The sequence below is a fragment of the Asparagus officinalis genome, chromosome 5 (assembly GCF_001876935.1).
Source record: "Asparagus officinalis chromosome 5, Aspof.V1, whole genome shotgun sequence".
NCBI lineage: Eukaryota > Viridiplantae > Streptophyta > Magnoliopsida > Asparagales > Asparagaceae > Asparagus > Asparagus officinalis.
In genome coordinates, this window is record NC_033798.1 from 101,558,165 (window position 1) to 101,582,158 (window position 23,994).

The window sequence follows — 23,994 nt, forward strand, 5'->3', positions numbered from 1 at the left end:
AGCAACTATATAAGATTCTCTCTCTTTTACGTCATAAAAGAAGTGAAACTAAGTTATATTGAGCAGACCAGTCATCAGAGAACTAAATAACAATTTAAGATGTTCAAGACAGCAAACAACATAAATTTGAGTATCACTCACCAGAATTTAAAGCTTTCTTTTTGAAAATTGGGAGTAGTATGTCCACAAATTTCTCTGCTACCACAGGATCATTTACATACTTCACTAACAGTTTAAATATTCTCAGCTCTGTCTTTCCAGACGACATGGGAGATTTCCTATAGATCATAATAAAGAAATGCAATTAGCAAGACCAGTACCCATATTATTCATAAAGTAACATTACACTGATACACAAAGTAAGAAAATGAATCTTGAAACTAAGCTTTGCTGCTCATTCTGAATTTGGATTTTAACTTGAGAAAGAAAATAGAAAAATAGATTCTACTGAACTCACATATTATCATTCTGAATTTGGATTTTAACTTGAGAAAGAAAATAGAAAAATAGATTCTACTGAACTCACATATTATTAAGAGAAAAAATACGAATGAGAAAATAGGAAATGCACTTATGTCTTGGCATGCAAACTGTAAAATGAACTCTTAACTGAAATTATAACCTTCCAAATATTACAGGAATAACAATAATGTAGTTCCATGTGTATGTTTCATGGCTACAAGCTTAGGATACATCACAATATTGGAACTTTCCAGTGTCTTTCTGTTTTGAAGAAAAGGCATATGGCAGGCTTGGCAGCATCACAAAGTGTTAAATTTCATTAGATATGCTCATAAGGGATTGTTTCCAAAACCAGTAGAGCAACAGTTGTTTACCATGACATTTCACTGTCATTAAGCAAGTTCATCACTCTCTTCAAAACTATGAACATAAACTAAGCTCGTGAAAAATAAAAAATGAGGATAATAACAGAACTGTACAAGGGTAGCTGTGATGTGTGGACACAAGATATTGAATATTATAAACTATGGCCTAGTTATATCAATCAATAGTTAACCAGACGGTCACTTCTTCAAGAAAGTGGTTTGATGCGTCAGATAATCAAAAATGGAATCTCCAATCCATTGCCATTTAGATTTTTAACATCTTACCCGCACGCATTCTACTTAATCCTTGATAAGCGTGGGTATGTTCTTATCTTTATATATGTATTAAAAAAAAGAGGACGACCAGCATCCATCAAATACTGCGTATGTATCCTTCACAGATTGACTCCTAAAACTAGTTAAATAATGTTAGGCATATAAGTTACGGGAAAGGAAAACATCATCCTAAAACTAGTGTCACATTAATTGAATGCATTGGAACAACTAGCTGCAAAAAATATACTGATCTTGCAAGTCCCAAATCTCCAATGCAGATTAAATATTGAAAAATGCTTTAAAGGAAGGAATTTATGATTAGCAGCCTCTCATTTGATGTCCTAGAGAAATAACCATGAAGCTAAATGCTGATAGGAGAACAGGTTGTTCTTATTATCAAAACCACGGTGTAGCATTCACCTTCTAAAATGCCCTACCTCAGTGGTAGGATAATTATATGCCAAGTTAATTGATGTTGGAACGGAGAAGAGGTTCATGTTAGTATGCTACATAAAGGTCATATTGGATTCCGGTTATCTGAAATATATCAGACGACCAAAATTTATATAGAATCCCGCTTATTGGGGATATATCGCATATAAATAGTAAAAATTGGATTGTCATATCGGATAGAGAGCACATATAATATAATGTCCTGAAATGTAATCTAAGTACATTTAATGAAATATAAACATACTAGAATGTAAATAACACATGTTTGAGAGTGAAAAAGAAGAATCAGTCACAAAGAATAATCTCTCTTCAAAATCAAATAAAAGAATAGAATAATTTTTGTTCAAAGAATAATTAGCCACAAAGAATCAGTCACAAAGTGACTAGGGGTAAAGAAACGGTCGGTTCGTCGGGTTTGGCCTTTTTTTATAGAACCGAACCGCAAATAAGCACTGAACTGAACCGAACCACAATAAAACAAGCGAAACATAAGGACTTAAGGGGAGTTAAAGTGGAAGATGGGAGAAGAAATGGACATCGAAGTTAATGAGTTGGATTTTTAATTAAACGAGAGGGGAGAGAGAGAGAGAGGGCGTGAATTGGTTTCGATATCTGGGGAACACGTACCTTTCTCTCTCTATTTTTTATGCGATAATTGCGAGACAGCTAGCTCTGAACTGGGACTTGGGAGGTGAAATTGATCATGTGGGTGGGTCCCGCAGTAATTGCAAGAGAAACAGGAATGTCAACTGTTTGTATATACAGCTGTGTTCTGTGGTTGAAGAGTGTTCGGTCGGGTCGGTTAATACGGACTGAACTTGTGTAAACCCAACCTGAACCATGTATATTTCAAAACCACACCAAACTGTTCCAAATCGGATGGTTCGGTCAGTTAATCAGTTTAAACCGGACTCTGCTCAGCCCTAAAAGTGACAAAGAATAAACAATCACAGCCTCACAAAGAATAATCGTCGATTAAGTATAGAAGCAGTCATAGTGAATTAGTTGACGGAGGCCTTCAAGTGAGTAACTTGTGAGTAATTCGGGGGAGAGAATGAATTAGCGTTACACGATCACTGGATGTGAAACAGAATAGTATGACACCGTTTTTGTTTAGTGGATGCAGGTCGGGAATGGAAAAAAGAGGGTTATTGTCTCCAAACCTGAACTAGTTCACTTAGAATATAAATTTTAGAAAATCGAGCAATTTTTAGCCTATGAGAAATTAGCCACTTTATCAGATTTGTACCGATATATCATGAAAATTTAGCCAAAATGATATTCAATAAGTTTTCGTAGAAATCATATTAGGCATGCCCCAAACCCAATATATCGACAATAAAACGATAAAATCAACCGACTTTGTAAACACTGATCATATATCAAATGGATGTGTTTTGTCTGGTTGGGCAGAAGAAGAATGCATGATCAGATTATAGCACCATGTAATCAATCTATACGCACACATAAAATCTAATTATGAACACATGGACATACAAATGCTACAAGCTTCCAGAATAGACAAATTTGAGACACATAAAATCTAATTATGAACACATGGACATACAAATGCTACAAGCTTCCAGAATAGACAAATTTGAGAGTGAGAGTTCTACTTTACATCAGTAAATATTTCAATTTCAGATCAATATTACCAAGCATCTTTAAACCATCTAACATTGAGATAGTGCCTACTTTGTGCAGATTAAGTTTTGCAGGAGATTACAAAACTAGCTGCTAGTCAAGTTCTAGTCCATGCGAGAGACCAAGCACTTGTGAAAATAGTCCCAAAAGAGAAACAAACAGTTTGGGTGATTAACAGTATTCCAAAATATTTTTTTCCCAGCTACGTGTCGAAGGTAAGCCCATAAGTTGATAATATTTTAAATCAAGTGAACAGAGAAACATAACAAATATGAGCCCATGAATTAACAGAACCATATCAACAACTTGAAAATAAGCAAGGAAGATATAAGTAATAAATGATCAAATAAAAAGCAAAAGCCTACAATTTCCCAAAAGTATATCTTGCAATTCGATAAGGCATAAAAGAGAATGTGAACAAAAATAAACAAAACGTGAAGAAGCAGTTACCTGCTGATCTCTTTATGGGATTGAAGAAGCCCATGAAAACAGTCAATTAGCACTGCAAGGTGAGGTAACAAGACTCCTTTTACAGGGTTTTCCTCTTGATCATTAGACTCATTATCCAAGATTAACAAATTTTCAACAAAATTAAGCACAGAAGATATGATATCATCAGAGGCAGTCCTCACAGTGAGGATTGAAAAAATCTTAGGAATCAACTTTGCTTCCCGATCTAAAAGTGAGACTAATGTTCGGCTTCTACTCATAGCAAGAAAACATGAAAAAAGAGAGCTTGCTTTTTCACTACTGGCAGCCTCCTGCTTGAAGCAGTCAGTTAGAGGTTTCACTGAATTGAAAAATGTGTCCCAAAAGTCGGAACCGAAGTCATGACTATCATACTTATTGAGAGCAAAAGAGATGATCTTCAGGCATAAAGATCGCAACTCCTTGTACTGCTTATTAGATGTACTCACCTGCAAGACAATGTTAACTACTTATAAAGATATTTGCTACAACTCCACAATAGATCATGAATGATTGAACATATGATGCTGCAGTCAGAATGTGCCTCAAGACTAAAACAGAATTCATCAGAAGCTTGATCTGCTGGACTCTGCAGCTGGACAGTTAAAAAGGACAAGCCTGCTTTTAGCTCGATGATTCAAGTTCAATTCTCACTTTTCAAGTAAGAGCGGATGCAGAAAAGAATATATAGAAATTGCCTTTTATCTTCTCAACTTACATTCAGAAGAATTATTGAATCCAGATCATGCAATCACCAAGTAATATATTGTGTATAAAAATTTCAATTTAATTTTAGCTCATGTGTCTTCAATGTGACCATATGGCTAAAAATAAGACATGTATATGATAGGTGTAGTTTAGTTTAGTACAATTTGCATCTATATTAGCATAATCAATTCTTATTTACAAATCAAGACCTGAATGTATCTATTGTAAAACTTTAATCACAATATATTATATGTTGGTAAAATTTATAAATTAAAATATACTTTAATTCGTGAGGCTTACGCCTCACATTTGAGCCTTACGCCTAGCTTCATAAAAGGATCCAATGCTTCGCTTGCGCTTCCGATTTTTTAAACATTGCTTTTTAGAAACCAAATCCACTTTTAATTGAATGAATGCGAGAGACACCTTAACAAATGTTTTGTTTCTACGTACATACATATGGCTCAATACTCAATTGTCACTTCTCTATATGCCTCATTTTGTAGTTCTATTTTATATTATCTGCATAAACAAACATATATTTCATGATTTACATATATTTCATACTTCTAATTAATATTTTGCATTTGTGCATGCGTGCACATGCAATAAACATGAAACATATGCACATGTCTATGTCATTGCAAATTACTCATGTGTCTCTATGTGCTTATACATGAATTAAGATCATTGTTTTAAATATCCCCGACATGGCCCGATATATCCCCCGATATATCCTTTTACAGGGCTTGCCGCAATCGATATGGTCTTTAAATATCTTTTACCGTTTTTTGGCTATTTTGAGTGATAAATCCCCGATATGGCCGATATATTAGCCGATATGTGGACCAATATATCTTTTTATATAGTTTGTTGCAAAATAATATACCGTGTTTGGAATTTTTGGGCGAGATATCAAGATTTTCCCATTATATCAAATGACATTTTACCCTAAAAAATGCAGATCGAATGTTGCAACGTTGCTTTGCACTTTTGTTTGTTTTAGAAGGTTGATTAGTGATCCTAAATATATATTATTCATATTTTGTATGTTTAAATTTCATTCAACATACATATGTTGAGATTACATTTTAATGCATTATACTATGTATGCAAACATTCATTATGACATTCCGATATTTACCACATATCCCCGATATTTCCCCGATATCCGCAATCCGATTTGAATTTTGGCCATCCGATATTTCCCCGATATCCGATATTTAAAACCTTGATTAAGATAAAGGACAGAGGCTGAGAGGAAATAAACATGAGCCGAGTGCTAAGTTGCATGGGTACAGGTACAGATATGGGTACGCGTACGTTGCGGATATGGATGTAGGATACACAAATTCGGAAAAAGTATACGGGGACACAACTACATATACATTAGAAATTAAATGCTTTCATGAGACGATAATTGTTTTTTTATTCACATGTTACAAGAATTAAAATTCTATAATATTTTTATGCTTCTTTGAATATTTATTATATAATTAAGTGTTTTAAATTTAAACATGTATGATACAATTGAGTATATGTCTGAATAAATATATGCATATAGTCCATGAGGTTCGAGTATGGGAAGTGTTGGGTCAGGCTTTAAATGTCGGCCACCATGTCGGCATGGCGGATTGGAACCCAAACCGCCAAGATATAGCACTTTCAATAGCTTAGAGCATTTTGAGACTGATGTCAGGAACATGGCGGATTATATCGGCTATATCAGGTGCAATTTCAATTTATTTGTTCTTTTGCTTAATTGGATGTTTTAAAGTGAATACAAACCTGACTCAATCCTAATCATCCTATAGCCAAAACATTAAAAAAACAACCCTTTCAACTCTTCTTCAATTGTTTAGAACCCGATTAGATTTTTTTCCCCCAACTTCATGCCTCCATCTCCTCTTCGACGCCTACTAGCTTTGAGGACTCTCTTTGACTCCCACTACGGTAAGCTCTAGGGTTTCCATTATTCGACGAAGGGCTTCACAGAAGGTTCTCATCTCATCCCCCTCCTTCCTCTCAGTCCCTCTCCCTCTCAGTCTGCCCCTCTCTCCCTCTCAATAGCTCCCTCTCCTTCTCAGTCGTTCCCTCTTTCTCCCTCCAAGATGTTTTTCTTTTCAACTTTAGATCAATCTTAGATATTAGTTAGATATTTGAGTAGGACTATGTTAGATATTTGAGTTGATATTTTGATTTGTTTTGTGCGATTAAATTGATACTGTAAATTAAAATTCTTTAGTTAGATTAGATATGGTTAAATTGATCTTCAGTTGGAACAAATAAATTTATAGCCAGTTCACAATTTTCATGTATGTTGATTTGTTAAATAATTCATGATGATTTGTTTTTATGTGATCGAGAACCAAGTTTCTACAATCGGTTAATGACTCAAAACAACATATGTTATTTACTTTTTTGTATGTTTAGAATGTAGAATTTTTTTAGTATATAGTATGCTTTGATTGCATTACAGACATTATATTATACATATATTCACCATCCGATATGGCAACCCGAAATTTACAACATATCCACCAACATATCTCAATTTCTGCAATCTGATATAGAATGCTAATATACAATGCTACGTTGCATGAAAATGGGTACGGGTATAGATACAGATATGGGACACGGACCACAGTAAAATTGTAAAGTTAGGGTAGGGGACATGACAACGTATATATATATTGAAATTAATAATTCACATGAGATCATTAATGTCTTTCAATTCATGCGTGTCTTTCAATTCATGCGTTAATGGAATTATGGAACTAAATTTCTTATCACATTTCTAAGTTTCTTTTGGAAAATTGATTGTTATAAATTGGGAACTAGTCAACTACTCGTTTTGAACTAGACACCCAAACAACCCTTTAAAATCATAGTTTTAAACTTTGGTACATGCTGAAACAAACTCGATCCACGTCTAACGAGTTTCAAGAGATGAATGTGTGGCTGTAGGATATGCATCCAAAAAATGTATGACGAATGTTTAAACATTAAAACATATATCATAAATTGAGTACGTCTGAACAAATGTATGCATATATCCAAAGAGTGTCCATGAAGTTCTAGGTACGTGAACACGTCGGGTATGTGTCAGGCACAATATGCAGTATGTAGTGGGTCATGATACGCATTCGGCTACACAATTTGCCACGAAGAAAATTTGAATCTAATGTAGGGTAGCTTGCTTCGGTACGCAAGTTTGGTCAAGCGTACGTTGTAAATCTTTTTTTGGTGCGCTTACCATTTTCCAAAGTGTATAGTAGAAAACTAGGAACTAGAAAGCTAATTATATTTTTCAAAAAATTTCACATACAAATTGTTTAAATGCTTCTTAATGGAGGTGGTTTTCTTTTTTTTTTCTTTTTTTGTTCTGATATTTTTTTCACACAATTCGCGCTGGGATCGTGGTTTTGTTTCACATTTTATTAACATATGTATTTAGTGATCGTAAAGTTATTGAATCATACATTCTATGGTGTCCCTCCATTGACTTGATTGTACACATTGCATTGAGTCTTGCACATGTGCACTTTAAAGGGACTTCATGCCCCTGCATACTTGTAAGCAGGACGCTAATTTTAGGGAATCAGTTTGTGTATCGGAGGGAATCGGTTCACAAATGTACCAGGAATCAGTTTGCATGAACTGTACAGTTCGCAGGAGGGGTGGGGACTAGGTACTTGCACAATTATCGGTACAGATACGACTTCATGGTAGAAGTACCTGGGTACCATAGATAGAATGTCAACACATATAGGTGAGTGAACAATACCCTCCATAATAGTCATTTAGCATTATACCCATGTGACAAGTTGAATGTTATATTGACATGTGTTTGCATGCAAGAAATTTAGGGAAGTAGATCAGAGTCTATACCATGTTGGCTGACAGCAGCGGAATATCTGTACCATGGACTTTTGAGTCACTAGTGAGGCTCAACATGCAACTTTCAAGTATCTGAGCAACAACCCTCATCAACAGGTTAAGAAACGGCCTTATGTGAAATTCATCAAAAGTTCTCAATATATCTTCAACAACATGCAAGAATCCATAACTCTTCTTCCATGAAAAATTACCTAGGGCCACTGTGTCTGAACATTTCACCAGAACTGAGGAACGAGGTTCTATATCTTTCTCAAAAGGAATAGCAAACTGAGTGTTGGTCACATCACTTGCCAGAGGACACCGGAGCAAGGGATTTAATAGTAAAGCAAAAAATAAATGAAGCTCGTCAACATCGAGTTGTGCTAAGAAACAAAGAACTGCCCTTCGATGACTAACACCTGTATGCTGAAAGGTTGCGTCATATGAACAAGAGAAATGATCAATATTGATGAAAACATGTTCAAAAATGAATCAAATTTCAGTGAATCCACATACAATACATATGGCAAAGAAACCTAACCTTACGCGACCCAAGTGTTTTTAAGTTCCTGACTTTCGGTGTTAGCAATCGGATAAGTATAGGAATCATGGGACCCCTGTGGCACTCTTGAATACATTGAGAATCTTTTGAAGCAGACCATATAGCAAGTTCCTCACGAAGGTTTTTTGAAATAATCAGGTTTTTAAGATGCTGACCATATGGGGTTAGAAATTCATCCTTCCAGTTCAGCAAACAATCCAAAACCTTCAATTGTATATCAGAATCAATTTCACCTAGAAGCCTGTTAGAGACCAAGCCATGAGTAAATTAAGCAAATTGAATAGATGGCCCTCAGCATAGACAGTATAAGAGCTGCTAGGAAACCAAAAATATCTACAAGAAAAGTTCAGTGATAAACATTGTACGACTCAATGTAAGAGTATTTAGCAATACCTGTTTGACAAAACTTCCTTAAGAAATTGGCTTTGGTATAAAGATCGAACATCACGCATTGATTTCAATAAGTTCAACCATTCCTTGAGGACCAACCTCCACTGCTTCCCTGAACAACTGTGGCCGCTAAATGGTTCAACACTATGAAGTCAAAACCAACAAACCATCAGCTCAAAGTACCAGAGAAAAGGTATTACCCATCATAACAGGTAACAGGTATATTAAAGTTTAATCAGGTCAAAAGAGAAAAACGTTGACGCCGTCATTTGTATTTTACCTCGAACGACTATCATCAGCATAACCCAAAAATTTCAAGAACAATGGAATTAATTGTCGAGACCTAGACTCTGCAAGGTCATGGACTTCTTGGAGTGACTTGAGAAATTGATTAATCACTGTCACACATGGTGTGTTATCGAAATCAGGAGCCAGGAACAGTTTAAAGCAGTCAACTAGATCTGCAATAGAGTTTTACTATCAGCACAAGACTGGGTAAGGAAAAGCTATATAATACGCTGATTATTAATGCACCAACTGTAGATATTAGTTTCCCATCAGCATCCTATATTAGACCATGAATTGATGAATTATTCTTTGAACAATAAATTTCAAAATTTAATAATGACTAAAATAACAGCCAGATATTTTCAAAGCAAAAATCCAATTGTGAGGGAAAGAACCAATAAGATAACTTAAGTTCATTTAAAACATATATTGAAACCCCATTTTTGCTCATGAAGTTGAACAGCTACCAAATCAAACCTGACATTAAAAACAGAACACGAAAATCTTAAATGTTTTGAAAAGAAAGCATATGGATTTCAAATAATATATTTCAACGAAGAGAATTATAAAGAAGGGCGTAGTTTCAAATTCTCATAGAAAAACCATAAAGTAAAAATTAAACGATCAACGAGATGACATAAATATCTATTATTATACAAAGAAATGCATAACAATTACCAAATGAGATAAAGTGTAGCTATTAAATTTGATCAGTATCAATCATTAAAAAAATTTGTATCTGCGATAATATTTTATATGTCACAAACCATGTTTATAAGCGCTCATATTAAAACAACATTTAAAAGGAAAATAAGAACAATAATCGCATAAGTATAGCAAAGCAGCAATGAGACGTACTCTTTTCTTGTGGACTTTCTGAATTTATTTTCACCAACTCATCACTCGAGGATAGAAATCTCAACTGATAATTTTCCAAATGCTGAACAAATTTATTCCAAACAAGATCCTTGTATCTTCCTAGTAGAACAGCCAGACACTCTGATGCTGGCTGCCATAGGTAACTCAATCTATTATGTAATGTACCAATTAGTCCATTTAAAACAAGAGGTAAGTACGCGTGATTAACTCTTGCGGAAGAGAGTCCCTTCTGCAGCCTGGAAATGAGGTTTACAATTTTTCTACTTGAAGATATTGAAAGAGGAGTTGCCTCAACCAAAAGAAGAAGGTCAACAACCTGGTATATTAAATGATGCGTAAGTTAGCTGTTTCAACTAAAAATGATAAACAATAAGGAAACACAAATGCTTACATTACTGCTTGGGGAGAGTTCACTGCATGAACCGGATTCTTCTGTTTTTAGTTTCTTATGAGGGGGCTCATAACTTGTTGCCGATGGTCCACCTAAAGGAGCATAATGGGATAAAATCCTCAGTGTTGACATGCGAATTTCCTTATTTGGAAGAGATAAATTATCTGAAAATATATTAGTTGCGATCACGGCTTCATTGGTATCAAGATCACGAATGTTCTGGGAGGCATGTGCTTCAGATTTTGAAATACCACTGTAACATTGTTAAATATATAGATATATGAATTAGGCAAATGTAACCAAGGAATTCCAGACAAAACAGAAAAACATGACGGTGAAACATGCTATACCCAATAAATGAATCCAAAAATTCAGCTACGGCAAATAATACTTGTGAAGAAGACTTGTATCTCTTAGCTAGGCGCAGAAATGTGCTTGTTTCTGAAAGGCCTGTTTTTGTAACCAATAGCAGTTTATGATAAGAAATCAATGCAGCACCAAGAAGACTCTGCCATGTAGACTTTGGAATGCCTGCAATGTTGTCTGAAACAAGATTTTAATTTTAATATATATAACTTCTGAAAAGATACTAATTGTTTTATCATATAATAATATAGACGTCATACCAGCCTCAGTTTCCAGAACTTGATCAAGAGCGACAATTAGATCGATAATTGGTGACACATTGTCATGTAAATGCTGAAAATGAGGATAGCAGCTAAGGACTCCCCACAGCACAGCCATATTGGATATAGTAACTGGTGCATCAGACAGACTGTTATCTGTTGTACAGCGACCTAAAAGCTTGACCCAAAAAAAGAGAATCTCCTTAAAATAATTGCATAATTTTAACATTTCTTCAGATGGTATTCCAGCTAGGCTATTGAAAGGTTGCAGCTTTTCCTGTCCTTCAATGAACTTAATAATTGAAAAAAGGACCACCTCTGGTGATTCTTCAATTAAATTAGCCATTGCGCTGCAACAAAGTCAACAAGCGCATTCAGTTTATGCACAGCAATTTTTAAATAGTAGTGTCATCCCAAAAAAAACCAAGAATTATTTGGAATACCTTATAATGTGATGTCTGAAGGCATGTACAACACATGGATTCTTTAGAAGAAGCCTGTTAACAAATGATAGCCTACAGAAACCAAAGATGTCACTCAAGTCATTAGATGAAAAACATCAACATCATCTAAATGTTCTCCCACTGGATTGGCTATGTAACACAACTGAAACTCGGAGAGAGCTACACTGATCAAATCTACTTATAACTAATAAATCAGTTAGTGATATTTCATGCAATAGCAACAAGAATATTATGATGATTAGAAAGCAACAGATTTTTCAACTTCCGCACGTATTTATAATGATGATGATGATGATAACAATATTAATGATAATTAATAATAAGTTAAGAACAGTAAGAATATTTTAAGAGTTTTTTATAGACTTTACCCTGAATTTTTCAACCTGAATACAGGTGCATAATCCAGAGAAATGCTTGACAAATCGTCTGAAATGAGAGGATTGTCCAGAAGGCATAGCGTCAACTCTAAAATCCCATTAAGGACTTCAGAAAAATGCTCTTCTGACTTCATATTCTCAACAGGCACAATGTATGACCGTATAAGCAATCTGACAAGTTCAAGCAATGTTTCACTATCTGCACGAATAATTGAAAGGTGCAAGATCAGACCTTTGATAACAAATGGAAATTGTTAAAATAAAATAAAGTGAAAAGAAATTAAATAAAAAATTCATGAATATATAGCTCAATCAGTTGAGAAACGATAAGAGTGTATCAAGAAAAAAGATGTAATCCTCACCATAGATTTGAGTATTGTTAGACTGGTAAATAGTAGTAGTAAGAAGAGATAGCAAGCGATTAAGATGCATCAAGCAACCATCATTTATGGAGCTGGATGTTTCCTCATATAAGCATTTATAAACCATACCAAACTCTGTAGGGTCAAGCTCCTTGAATATTCTTTTAATAACATCACTGGAAACCTCAAGAACAGCTTCCAAACCTGTGAAAGATAAGCAAATCATCAATTTAACAAAAGCCAAGATCATCAATTTCCAATATGATACGGAGAATTATGCACTTGGGAACACAATATTATTTCTTTTCTTAAAAGCATTGACATTATAATCACAGATGATAAACCTAGAGAAGTCAACAAAAAACCACATTGACGAAACAAATAAAGGAAAAGGCATGGAAAAAAGACATAAAACGGGATGGAATCAGCACTTGAAGTGGCTGGAAGTTTGTAGCGACCATGCTAGATCATGGTCTCTCGCTAATTTAGTGCAAAACCTGCCAGATGACTTTTTCTAATTCTAGGTTAATGCAGTTTGGTGTGTTTTCTTGACTTCTTCCCCCTTGCTGATAACTATATCACCTTTCTTTTCTTGCTCTCCAATCATATCTAAAGTGCATGAAAGAGAGAAGAGCACTCTCCATTAGTTTGCCTCCTTGCCCTTTCCATGCTACTTGATTCTCATTCATGATCGTCGAATAGGCTTGCTTAATATATTTTTGTCATCCCATTGGTTGACATTCCGGTCTGTCCTGCATGTATAGTTGGAGGTATGTGGACATTATATTGATTGCGTACTAAGTACAATACTATCATCAAATCAATAGGACTAGATGAATTGATTAGCTCACAAGAAATGCATCAAGAAAGCCATCTATAGAACTTTGTCCTGACGAATTATAATATATTAGCTAAATGACCACATCCACCTGCTGCAAGATTAAACTTATAAAAGTCTTTGCTGTGTCATGTTATTTTTTGCTGATTAGAGATGCAAATAGAAGTGGAAAACCAGTTCCTATTTAACAGAATAATGTATCGTGGTGTTAATTGATAAAAGGAACTAAAGAAAATGGCTGCATAAGTAAATTAAGGAAACAATAACCAATATGTGTTCTCAGCAAGTAAACTTGCCTTCCAGGGATTCATCACTGAGGCTGAGGAAAGATTTGTCAATCAACCACCGAAATACTTTCTCAGCTCTTGAGTGAAGTCTTGAAGAAGTTCCTTTGAGAACATAAAACAGCAAAGCAGTTGCCCCACGCTTCTTAATTGCAGATGGACTTTCTGCAACTTCTAGGACTATCATTCTCAGACCTGCACCAAAAAGAATACCATTTTCTAATGAGTTACGACTACAAATAAAAGATGTGAGTTCACTAGCAATGCTTATTATATGGAATGAGCTGTTTTTTTGCTAAACAAACAATTCCGAGGTGCTACAGTAATTATGCGCCCATATATCAACATAAAAATAATATACAATCTTGAAAAAGTATGATCAAGATGACTCAACCATTAGTTGAGTTTCCTGCTTCTTAGAGTTGCCATATACGAGTCCAATGTGATAAGTTGTGAGCTATTAAAGTGCTATCAGTTATCCACAAATAAACGAAGCCACAAAATTACAATCTGCACTGTGATTGAGAAAAAGTTGGTGGGAGAAGAATGAAGAACAAAGTACAAGTCGCTGAATGTGTTGCTCTTGCAGGACTATGGAAAGGTATGCTGTACGGAACAATTATCATGTCCCATACTGAATGACATCTGACACAATAACTTCATGATAACCGTTTGTGTTCAAGTGTTTATAACATTTATGTCTTGTGGTACTAAGAATTTAGTGGCAAACTTTATCAATGGACAAGTTAATGGTCACATTCATCATACTAGTGTAGTTATAATAAACTATTTGGAACATCTGTGCTTTGTGGTGTTCAAAATCTAGTTCACATTGCATCTGAAGAAAAGTTAAAGGTAAGTTAATGGTCACATTCATCATACTGGTGTAGTTATAATAAACTATTTGGAGTATTTGTGCTTTGTGGTACTCAAAATCTGTTGAAGAATGATTCAAAGTTGACTTTGTCTTTAGTTATTATTTTGTTAGTGGAGTAGTGGCTAATAAATCTGAAATTAGTTTAGATTTTTATGGTTATTAAGTTGTTTTGTAAGCCTATATAAAGGCACTTTTAGTTGATGAATAAAATAGCAAAAAAAATTATCTCCTCATCTACTCTCTAATTTCCAACATGGTATCAGAGCTCCAGTTTTCTTGGGTTTGTGAGGATTTAAAAAAAATAGAGTGATCAATCTTTGTTTTTTAATGGTATCCAACAATTTTTCGCTTCCTTACCCTATCCTCAATGGAGACAATTATCAATCTTGGGCTATCAAGATGAAATCCCATTTGAAAGCTTTGAGTTTATGGGAAGTTGTTGAGAGTGACTATGAGCCAACCCCTCTTCCACAAAATCCAACCCTAAAACAAATCAAGACGCACGATGAAGAAAAAGCAAAGAAGCCAAAAGCCCTCTCTTGTATTCATTCGGCTATGTCGGACGGAATCTTCACAAGTATAATGACTTGTGAATCACCTAAGGAGGCGTGGGAGATGCTAAAGGAAGAATTCGAAGGCAACGATCAAACAAAATTGATGCAAGTTCTTGATCTCAAAAGGGAATTTGAGATGCAAAAGATGAAGAAAGGTGAGACCATCAAAGTGTATGTCGGTAAGCTTATGGCTATTGTCAATCAAATTAGATTGCTTGGTGAAACATTTTCAAATGAAAAAGTGGTTGATAAAATTTTAGTGACTGTTCCCGAAAGGTATGAATCCAAAATTTCCTCACTTGAAGATTCCAAAGACCTATCCAAAATAACTCTAGTGGATTTAGTCAATGCCCTCAGTGCCGTAGACCAAAGGAGAGCAATGAGGAATGAAGAAAATGATGAAAAAATTGAAGAAGCCTTATTAGCCAAGATTTCATCTTCAAAAGGGAAAGGTAAATGTGTCCAATGCAACAATTGTAAGAAACTTGGTCATGAGGAGAAGAATTGTTGGCATAAAGGAAAACCTCAATGTCACAAATGCAAGAGATTTGGTCATATCCAAAAATATTGTCGATATAATGGTTAAGAACAAGCAAACATGGCACAAGCAGTTGAAGAAGAAATTTTATTCTAGGAATCATGGTGAGATGTGCGCCATGGAGAGATTGAGACAAGTGCTTGTGGAGAGAAGTGCTCCTTTAAAGAAATGTTGGTGATTATGTGCGTCAACAAGTTTGAGATGAGAAGTGCATCACAAAGTGAAGAGAAGTGTTTTACAAGATTATGGAGAGAAGTGCTCTATGAAGATTCAAAAGGAATGACAAGAAACTTTGAATCAAGGGGGAGTGTTGAAGAATGATTCAAAGTTGACTTTGTCTTTAGTTGTTATTTTGTTAGTGGAGTAGTGGCTAATAAATCTGAAATTAGTTTAGATTTTTATGGTTATTAAGTTGTTTTGTAAGCCTATATAAAGGCACTTTTAGTTGATGAATAAAATAGCAAAAAAAATTATCTCCTCATCTACTCTCTAATTTCCAACAAAATCTAGTATTACATTGCATCTGCAGAAAAGTTAAAGGTTCCATTCAGCTTGCTGCTCTAGTTATACTGTTACAACGATTAGCATGTAGTCAGAGAAGGTTACGGAACCAAGTGCATTAAATGTATAGATTGGCATGTTTAGCATTATAGACAGAATAAATTAATTGATACAACCAGTGCAAACAAATTTCGCCGACTAGGTGTAGAAAAACAATCAAATTTCACCAAAATGGTGGAAAAATAAGTGACCAAATAGTATACTTGTAATACCTTTTTTAAGTTCCATAGCTGACGAGTTTCTCAGCAAAAATGAGACAGCTTCAGCCATGAAGTCTGGCACATAATCATTTTCAAAATATCTTAATCGGGTTGTAATCCTGTATCACAAAATTAGAAAAAAAAATCAAATGAAGTGCATTACAGTACAAGATAAATTCAATCCATAATAAATAAATAACACAGTTGCATGTGCATGACATATGCACATGCATACACTCTCTGACACATGCATGCATGTGTCAGCATGTAACATATTGACCACTTAAGTTTGATATCTGACCACCAAGGTTATCGGTAGCGGATAGCGTCGCGTAGCGGTGAGGCATCGCTAAGGCTATTTGGGGCTATTGCGGCAAAATAACGGTAAAAAGCGCAAAGTCAAATAACGATCTAATTTAGATATGTATAAATATTAAAAAAAAAAGATTAAAGAAAAATCTAAAAGTACATGTTTGATGATTCAAAGAGATCCTAAACATGAAATAGACATGTAACCATCACGTAACACCGAAGATGATTGGAGTCAAAGAGTCGTCGTCTTCGAGAAGAAGAGTTGAGCAGTGAGAGGACTACCCTAAGAGGAGCTCACAGTGAAGGAGGTGAGAGGAAGTACTGAGGTAGGTGCCAGAAGCTGAGAGGTGACGGGAGTATGCCGAAAATCACAGGAGACGGTAGAATGCAATGGTCAAGGGTCAGGTTTAATTTTTTAAAAAAAACCTCAAAACGCTTTTAAATAGCAGTCAAAAAGCGGATTTCGCATGCAATTGCCCACTATTTACTGTTATGGCACACTATTTGCCGCTTTTGCGAACGAAAAATGCATATTCCGCAATATATCACCGCTATTGGGCGATAGCGTAAAGGGAAGGGACCGCTAACGTTATTAGCGCCGCTATTGCGGGGTTATTTACCGCTATTACGGGGTTATTTACCGCTATTTATAACAGTGCTAACCACATAAGTAGATTTAACGTACTATATTTTTACTATAAACAGGTACTCACTTCAGGACATCAACGACATCCTTGACAAGGTATTTTTGGAGATACATCATTATATATTGCCAAGATGTAAAGACCTGCAATCAAATTATCTCGCTGAGTTATAATATTAAATTTATCAATAAAAAACATCTAACACAAGTTGAACCTGCTCAAGGATGTTTGGATTATAACGACCACCATTTGTGAGGAGGTTGACCACACAATCTGTAAGCCTTTGCAGAAACCTGACATAAAAAGAATAAATCAATTGAGAATCTTGAGGACTAGATCATCAAGACATCAAGGACAGTGGAGTTTCATGCTGACAGACATCAATTTACAATATCAAAAAAGCACCTATCCCAAATTTGTGGACCGACCACTATAATCCATTTCTCCAGTCATATCCCATTTGACTCGATTAACAGCTACCTTAACCCTTTTAACTGTCCCAGTCAATGGTCACTAGACCCTTATCCATATTGCTTCAGACGAGGACCCCTTCACTCCTAATTGACACATCCATGTCTCCATTCTGCATATCCCTTCACTCCTAATTGACACATCCATGTCTCCATTCTGCATATATGAACTATAGCAGCTAGTTCTTCCTCAATTTACCTCTGCAGCTAATTCCAAGTCTTAACAGATCCAGTCATCTATTATAATATCTATTTGCATTTATTATCATTCATCCATCTCAGTATTCTCATAATTACACTCATTTTCTGAACATGTTTCTTAATAGTTCAACACTCTAAACTATAGTCTATAGGGCTAGTTGAATAGTCATATAATAAGATTTTACCTTCAAGTTCATAAGTGCTCCTCATACACATAGTACTAAAAGTTACAAAAGCATTTCTATGAGTGAGCATCCTACTTTGATTTCATGAACAACTTCCACTTTAATTCATTTCACCCAAAAGCATTTCTATGAGTGAGCATCCTACTTTGATTTCATGAACAACTTCCACTTTAATTCATTTCACCTTCATGATGGATCCTTGATCCAAACTATACTTTGATTTCATGAACAACTTCCACTTTAATTCATTTCACCTTCATGATGGATCCTTGATCCAAACTATAGAAAACAATCTATCCCATATAGCTCGTTGCGTACAATTAAACCCAATTTCTTCTTTTAATTTTGATGTAACTGCATAGCTCATATTATGTCTTGTCCAGCTAATTGTAAACATTTTTCTAACGCTTGTCTCCAACTACACATTTGTTATGCGTATGTATCATACATCAATAAATCTCATCTTACACTTTACCAGGACAAGTTATCAAAAAAAATGTGCATGAAAATAACCCTTTTTTCCTTTAGGATGAAGAATTTGTGCATGCCACATGCCAGTCATAGAAGAAAAAAGACAGGTTTCCGATAGTAGAATCAAAGGCCACACAGAGACTTAGAAGAATAGCACAAGGTGAGAAAGCTTACGGTAAGAACTCTTGTAGGATATCTCTTGATAGACTAGCTATTAACCTGCATAAACAAACAAACAGCACATGTAAAATTCAATAAAAGAACATATGTATTAACTATAAACAAGTAAAAATTTCCAAAACGAACAAATATTACACATTTAATCAAATGGAAAGCCAAAAGGAGTAAGTATTACACAATTCAATCAGACAGATAATTCAAAAAAAGTTCAGAATATCTATTATTTGTTCAGTTTCTACTGAGCAGCTTGGATGAAATTGACAAGAAAAGGGGACTAGCACAAACTAGGAATGCAAATATAAGGAGTTACCCGCTGGGATAATATAAATTAATATTCTAGAGAAACATTTAACATTCACCTTCATTTCATAAAGATGGTAATAAGTATAAACAAAATATGTTTCCACATTATGAATCAAACACCAACTTCTAACATAAGATTTAATTGTTGTTGTTGCATATGTATTAGTATTCAAGTGTTTGCATTTATGTACTTCTAGTCTTAAAATTGACCTGAATCACAAATCCATATCTCACCGCCCTCATCTGCCATTTACACCCAAAAAGCGCAGTGAACCTACATTATATATGCCCTTTGCTATGGCAGCAATGCCCATCAATAAAAGTTTGATTTTTGCTCGTTCGTGATGCAATAGTTCTTCAATAGTCAAGCAATCACGCCAACAAACTTCTAGACCTAGATCTTAGATTACGCCAAATATACAATTAACTTGCAATAGGTAAATTTCCTTTGTAAAGGCTGTCAATGGATTCTTGTGATTAACATTATTACTTAGGATGACCTTGCATATATTCAGCAACTCATGGTTGAATCCATGTTGAAGACTAGATGCATAAGCTCAGGACTAAGCTCATGTGCAATCATAATTATACCAAATTCTGGAGGGGAAAAAATTTAACAAGCTTGAACCCTATGATGAGGTTAACTTAATTTCACATGACAATTTTCAGACTAAGTCTGGGTATGCCAAGCTTCCTTCACCTTTAATAATATTTACACTTGTAAGGGAGGGAATGCATGTTAAACGTTTCTGCAGTAAGCCACAACTCCAGCACAAAATAGTTAAAGATAAAATGTCCAACTTGGTAAATCTTAAGGAAACTCCGAGACATTTGATAAGAAATAAAAAGATTAAACAATTATGCTCTATGAAGGAATGTAAGCTCAAAAGATTGGAGATAGTTAGGTAAATAATAACCTTAAAAGTTGATAACTTTGTAAGTAATGTGATGAGCATTCAACCAAAGGCTACCTAGATTACCAATTCGTAGATCCTCTGATAACTTTGTAAGTAATGTGATGAGCATTCAACCAAAGGCTACCTAGATTACCAATTCGTAGATCCTCACCACAACTAATAATCATGAGAAGATACCGTCAACCAAAGGCTACCTAGATTACCAATTCGTAGATCCTCACCACAACTAATAATCATGAGAAGATACCGCCCACATAACAGTTTCAAGACCTAAGTTCAGAGCCACTGAAGACTATTGTTGAGAAAAGCTAATATACACACCAAACTCTGTTATTATTGTGAAATAGGTTCAAACAAGTAACATATAAGTGAACACCGCCTCTACGCAAAAAAATCATGGATAATTAAAGGTAGTCCAAGAAAGACTTGGCTCAACATCTATGTTAATCATTTACAAGGATAATTTTATCTGATTCTCAACAAATTATGCAAGCATGCATTTTGTTCCACTAGCTCATAGCATATTCAAACTACATACAAAAATTTTACACGTTGTTATGGCATATAATGCTACCAGGTAATAAAACTATGTAATAAGCACTGCACCTAGAAAGCAGAGTTTGACAAGCATACATACATCAGTATCGGTTCGAGGGACAACTGTGCTTTCATGTTCACTCTCCGGATAAGCTCGGAGAAAATTTTATCCTTGTGGAACAAAATTTGCGGCATCGTCTGGACTAAAGGCATCATCTCCTCATAAAACGAGATGAAGTCCTCCGCGGTGTTCAGTTCCTAAGGCCAAAAAAAAATTTCATACTCCAAATAAAAAAAAGCAACTAGAACCCAAGGGTAGGCACCAGCAGAGAGAGTGAGGGGGGGGGGACCCCAAAAAAAAAACAATCTTTTNCATATAGAGTTGGTTCTGAATTTAAGAAAGCTGCACATGCTGATCTCTTAGTTTGGGATGTGCTATGTTGCTCAATTTTTATATGTAGCTAGCTATCTTAGCAAGTGATAATAAAGGAAGGCTAATTAGGATTCAAGTACCTTTAGTTTCTCATGTTTGCCCTTATATACCTCGCTTGCTTTTTATAGCACTTATGTATCTTGAAGTTCTCAAAATTGACACTTTAGTACCTGCCATTATGCAAACATAAGAATATTCTCCTAGATATTCTTATGTGACACCCATGTGCTAATTTTGGAACATTTCAATCTTTAACGTTTGTTAAATTTACTATTAAAACTACCTCAATTCCAATGTAAACCCATGGAACTATTACTCGAGTAGGTTAAATAGTAAATTCAATAAACATTAAGGTTTAAAAGTTCTAAAATTAGCATGTGAGAGTCACATGGAGCTATTAAGAAGAAATTTCTCACCTTTGCATAACGGCAGGTATGGAAGTGCCAATTCTAAGGGCATATTAGCGCTGCCAAAAACTAGTGGGGTATATATATACAAACAAATAAAAACTATAAGGTGGTTAAGTGCTAATTAGCCTAAAGAAAAGTATCAATTAAAATTTCCTTGTTTCTGTTTCATTCTTGATTTTCAGTCAGCATTTTAACTCAAATATAATAGTTTTTAACATATGGCACAATTCTCTTGGAAAAACACACAACTCTTTGAAGAGGAGAATTGGAGAAACAACCCCTCCAAGCTTCAATTTATGGCTATGCCGCTGACCCTAGGGTTTAAGGGAATGAAACTTACTCGCCAATACAAAAGACTGTCGAGGAAAAAGGAGGAGCTTTTGGGCTCGGACCTCAAGGGGTCGAGGCTCTTGTAGACATTGATGTCGATTTCTTTGATTCTCTGGGAGATGCTCTTGAACTGGGGGGGAAAACAAAAAGATGATAAATTGAAAGAAATAACATTGCAGGAGAAGTAGGGTTTAGGGAGAGAGCTTACAGTGAATCGCTTTGGGCCTGAGGAAGTATCCAGGCACTTCACGGACTGCGACCTTGAAGTCGCCATGAGAGGAGGAGGAGAAGAAAGCAGGGTTTTAGCCCAAGTCACCACATAATACTCGAATCTAATGGCGTCGACGAAAATTATGTACTATATCTTCCCTTTCCTATAGATGATCAACCCTCTTAAAAAGACAGAAAAACAATCATTAGATTGTTAATCAGCGGAAGTCCACCAATCCCATTAGCACATAGAACTATTAGAATTACAATATTTTGCAAAATTTGATGACTTTATTCATCTGAACTAAACTAAGGACATGATGTGCACCGGGAAAAATCTAAAAAAATGCATAAATGGATATATCCTCCATTGAAAATAACATATGCAGATAGCCAAGAGCTGATCCAATAAATAAATAAAATGTATACATATGGATACTTGTGCGTAAATCTGATGAATACATGTTAATCACCCAATTCATGTCAAATGTAAATTGAAACTATCCCTAATGAATCTAACCAATGCTAGAAAATTCATCTAATATAAAATTGAAACAAAAAATATATCATTTTGCTGCTCCAATCTCTCTCTTAACCCATTTAGATCAAGACAAGGGTTTTCATGATTCAACCAATAATGTCTCGTGTATCAAACAAGTAGCATCTAATTAGACTGTTGCTTTAAACACAACTAAACACAACTAAACAGGCCTCTCAATATTAATATATAATATCAGCACATTATTGTGATTACCAGAAAAATGCCGTTGACATTGTTACATGATTCTTGCCGTCCAAAACTATTATGGAAAGGAGAAAAACGACAAATCATTTGTTTATAAGTTGGACAAGAGCATATACAGAAATAAAAGTCAGTTTTAGCTCAAACAAACCACTGGATTACAATCATAATTAAGATCTTATTTAGTTTCATAATTAACAAAGTTCCAGAACAAATAGACAACCAATATTATGGTCCTAATTAAATATGATCAAGTGGGTAAAAAAGGGTTATGGGTGGTGTTGGCTTTAAAGAGGATCACCGGAGAGAGACGAATTGGCGCTCGGAGAGAGGAATCGAAGCTCGAAGAAACGAATCGCAGAGAGAGGGGAGCCGAGATTTTTAGGGTTTTAGAGAGGAATCACAGAGAGAGGGGAGAGGAGATTTCTATCAGTTAGCTGGGTGGGTTAAGGGTGGGTCAAGACCCGACCCGCCTATCTAATACCCATTTAATTTCTATAGAAATAGTTACCCACCTCATTAGGCCCATTTAGCTAAATGGATTGGTTTGGGTGGGTCTCATATTGGATGGATCTTGGTGGGTTATTGGGTTTGGATCAGAATTACCATCCCTACTCTCCGGTGATCCTCTTTAAAGCCAACACCACCAAGCATCATAACTAAATGAGTTATTGGGTCACCCATGAACCACCCATTTAATAAATGGATGAATGAGAAGTGACACATTTAGCAAATGTTAAATGGGTCATAAATGGTCAAGTGGTCATAAATGTGACCATCTATTTATGACTCAACTAAGACTCAACCAAAACCACTCATTTGACAACCCTGGTCCTATTATAATCGCAAACAGGCAACAATAAATTGCACAGAAAGTGTAGGTCAAATGGACAAAGGAGGATCAAAATTGCAGAGGAATTAGATTGCACTTTTATTAGTCTAGTCGGGTTAAAAAGAGTAGGAATAGTTGAGGGTAGCCTGGGTAGGGGTGAAAATGAATCAAATTATTAACAAATAGTTTGTTAATTGTTCGAATAATTGTTCGGTTATATTCAATTTGATAGTTTATATAACACAAAAAAACAATTTTGAGATTTAGTTTTCTAGCAAAAAATTTTGAATAAAGTATATATACATTATATATTATAAAGGAATATTTTTTATCTATGAGTTTAAATACTATTTGAAAATAAAATTCTTTAG

The 23,994-nt window shown here is 35.1% G+C and overlaps 1 protein-coding gene across 2 annotated transcripts in view; it reads right to left on the bottom strand.

The window, feature by feature from the left end:
• Positions 1–23,210, bottom strand: part of LOC109840404 (small subunit processome component 20 homolog) — a 30,814-nt gene extending 7,604 nt beyond the window's left edge. The window contains exons 1-23 of one of the 2 annotated variants that reach the window (XM_020409042.1): positions 23,093–23,210; positions 22,048–22,231; positions 21,850–21,969; positions 20,767–20,924; positions 18,904–18,948; positions 17,617–17,695; positions 17,472–17,545; positions 16,459–16,565; positions 13,729–13,911; positions 12,595–12,798; positions 12,224–12,431; positions 11,835–11,906; positions 11,392–11,741; positions 11,116–11,308; positions 10,766–11,018; positions 10,354–10,690; positions 9,488–9,668; positions 9,211–9,351; positions 8,797–9,058; positions 8,268–8,681; positions 4,213–4,263; positions 3,651–4,117; positions 142–278 (exon numbers count right to left, since the gene is read on the bottom strand). In XM_020409042.1, coding sequence (XP_020264631.1) covers positions 142–278; positions 3,651–4,117; positions 4,213–4,263; positions 8,268–8,681; positions 8,797–9,058; positions 9,211–9,351; positions 9,488–9,668; positions 10,354–10,690; positions 10,766–11,018; positions 11,116–11,308; positions 11,392–11,741; positions 11,835–11,906; positions 12,224–12,431; positions 12,595–12,798; positions 13,729–13,911; positions 16,459–16,565; positions 17,472–17,545; positions 17,617–17,695; positions 18,904–18,948; positions 20,767–20,924; positions 21,850–21,969; positions 22,048–22,113 — 4,102 coding nt within the window. In that variant the 5' untranslated portion in view covers positions 22,114–22,231; positions 23,093–23,210. The remainder of the gene's footprint in view (positions 1–141; positions 279–3,650; positions 4,118–4,212; positions 4,264–8,267; positions 8,682–8,796; positions 9,059–9,210; positions 9,352–9,487; positions 9,669–10,353; positions 10,691–10,765; positions 11,019–11,115; positions 11,309–11,391; positions 11,742–11,834; positions 11,907–12,223; positions 12,432–12,594; positions 12,799–13,728; positions 13,912–16,458; positions 16,566–17,471; positions 17,546–17,616; positions 17,696–18,903; positions 18,949–20,766; positions 20,925–21,849; positions 21,970–22,047; positions 22,232–23,092) is intronic. The other variant, XM_020409043.1, reaches the window with a different exon arrangement.